General features: G+C 36.4%; 1 protein-coding gene across 1 annotated transcript in view; it reads left to right on the top strand.

Moving 5' to 3' along the window:
- PRSS12 (protease, serine, 12 (neurotrypsin, motopsin)) overlaps positions 1-2202 on the top strand; it is a 104437-nt gene that overhangs the window by 42696 nt on the left and 59539 nt on the right. The window contains 1 exon segment of the mRNA XM_012645376.1: positions 1694-1920. Within this exon segment, the coding sequence (XP_012500830.1) occupies positions 1694-1920 (227 nt within the window).

Genomic DNA, 2202 nt, shown 5'->3' with positions numbered 1-2202 from the left:
TTTAATTTTTCTTGTTACAATAATGCCATCATGAAGATGTAAATGCATATAATTGTCCCATGTCTTGAATTTTCTTGACCAGCAGAGTAGTTATTGGGTAAGGTGTATTGACAATTAATGAGAATTACTTAATATGTCATTTTGTTTAAGTAAATCTCTATTAGACTATTAACTATACCTCAATTTCATAGATTTAGAGAGTCATAAATCCTATTGTTTACTATTTATATTCACATTTTTTCCTTATCAGTGAAAACGAATGACATTGATTTTCTCTGTATTTTATTTAGTTTCACAAATTCAGTTTTTCTTACATACACAGGAGTATACAAACTTACTGGTTCTAAAAATGTTCTCAATAATGTGTGTTAAAAGTTTTAAGCGGATTGTTTTGGAGTGTAGTAAAAGCATGTGCTACATTTAGTTTAGAGAGGAATTTTTGAAAAATAATTTTTTGGGACATGAGAAAAAGGGTAAACTTTAGGTTTCTTTGTACAAATGCAATCCCAAAGTAAAATGACTTCCTGTTGTATGTTATGTGATTGGGATAAGGACAGATGATAATCAGATTGGGGCATTTCATGTAAAAATGGTGCAAAATGATAGCAATGTGGGATTTAGGTGAATTACTCTTCTAGTTAAGGCTTAATTAGTCAGCAAATAGGAAAAAAGCCTTAGAATGGTCTATTAAATGTTTCATTGTTTTAATTTAGTAAAATGTTCATCTTGCTAAATAAATAAATACTTGTATAGAAAAAAATTAAGAAAACTCATGCCAGATAGAAAGATCTCTTTATATTCTTAGCACAGAAATAGTAAGAACATGAAGTGAGGGAGATGATGGACATAAAATTTATGAGTAAGAGTTGGATTTCATAGACTGTTCGAACCGAAAGGCACCTTAAAGATCCTTAAGCTCAGTGATTTCTGGAGGTTTGGATTTTATGGAACAAAAGAAAACAAAATTGGGGGGGGACTGAAAGGGTGTAGGCTAACTTAATTACCAATTTTATTTTGTAGATCTTTCCTATTTCTGCAACGTATATATTTGTTATAACATATTTAGTTTTTCGATAGTGCAATGTTACAAATAAAGTCAGCTAGAACACAAATATAATTTATAAAAAGTTGAGTTCATATAATCTTATGAAAAGCTAAGAACATTGTCATTCTGATTTTAATGGGCCAAAATCCAAATTTCATCCTGGATTAGGAACAGTGCTTGAATAATCACTGAACTAAACCACACAGTTTTCCGGTTGGAGAAGAGGTTAGCAAACAGGCCTGGAGAAGCTGATGGAATCAGATGAGCTCAGATGGCTCATCAGAGGCCAACACGAGCTCAGTGTTCTCACTTTCTGGTCCACAGCGTGACTTCTGTGGTCAGGAATTTGAAGTTTTTCTCTGTCTGCATTCTCTTTGATTGGCGGGTTAAATTGTAGACAAAACACAAGAATGGATGGGGAAAGAGGATTAGTTATTCATTAGTTACCCGCTGAAATAATAAAAAATTGTTAAGATGACCAACATGTGTGATGGAGCAAATATAGCTCCTAGAACTTTGTCCCCAAGGTAGGAAAAGAACAAATACTTACCCTCTGAAGTCATGGCACTTAATTAGGTTGTTTATGTGCGGTGGTTCCTTGAAGCAAGCGACAGCAGTCTATGTGCAGTGTTTATTTTATTGCCACAGATATGGGAAACAAGCCTCTGCAAACCACTTTCAGGAAAGCGCAGGTCCCATATGGTTGGATGACGTCAGCTGCTCAGGAAAGGAAACCAGTTTCCTTCAGTGTTCCAGGAAGCAGTGGGGAAGGCACGACTGCAGCCATCGCGAAGATGTTGGTGTCGCCTGCTACCCCAGCAGCGACGGACACAGACTTTCTCTGGGTGAGGACTGGCTGCAGCTCTCAAGTATCCGTAATTCAGTAGCCACTGCACCTCCACCCGCTGCTCCAGAATGTGAAATGGCATTATTTTTTTGGTCTATTTCCCATAACTGTCTAATTTTCAGTAATTTTTATGCAGAGAAAAACAATCTTTTGAGTCCTTCCACCAACTATGAAATTTTTACCCCTAAATTTGGTTTTCTTTACTTAGAAGCCTAAGTTTCTAAAATGTTTATGATCATGGCCGAGCGTGGTGACTCACGCCTGTTATCCTAGCACTCTGGGAGGCCGAGGCAGGCAGATCGTTTGAGCT

Source organism: Propithecus coquereli, unplaced genomic scaffold (genome assembly GCF_000956105.1).
Source record: "Propithecus coquereli isolate 6110/MARCELLA unplaced genomic scaffold, Pcoq_1.0 Scaffold232, whole genome shotgun sequence".
Classification (NCBI taxonomy): Eukaryota; Metazoa; Chordata; class Mammalia; order Primates; family Indriidae; genus Propithecus; species Propithecus coquereli.
Note: the sequence above shows the minus strand (reverse complement) of the source record. Positions and strands in the feature narration are given on the sequence as shown.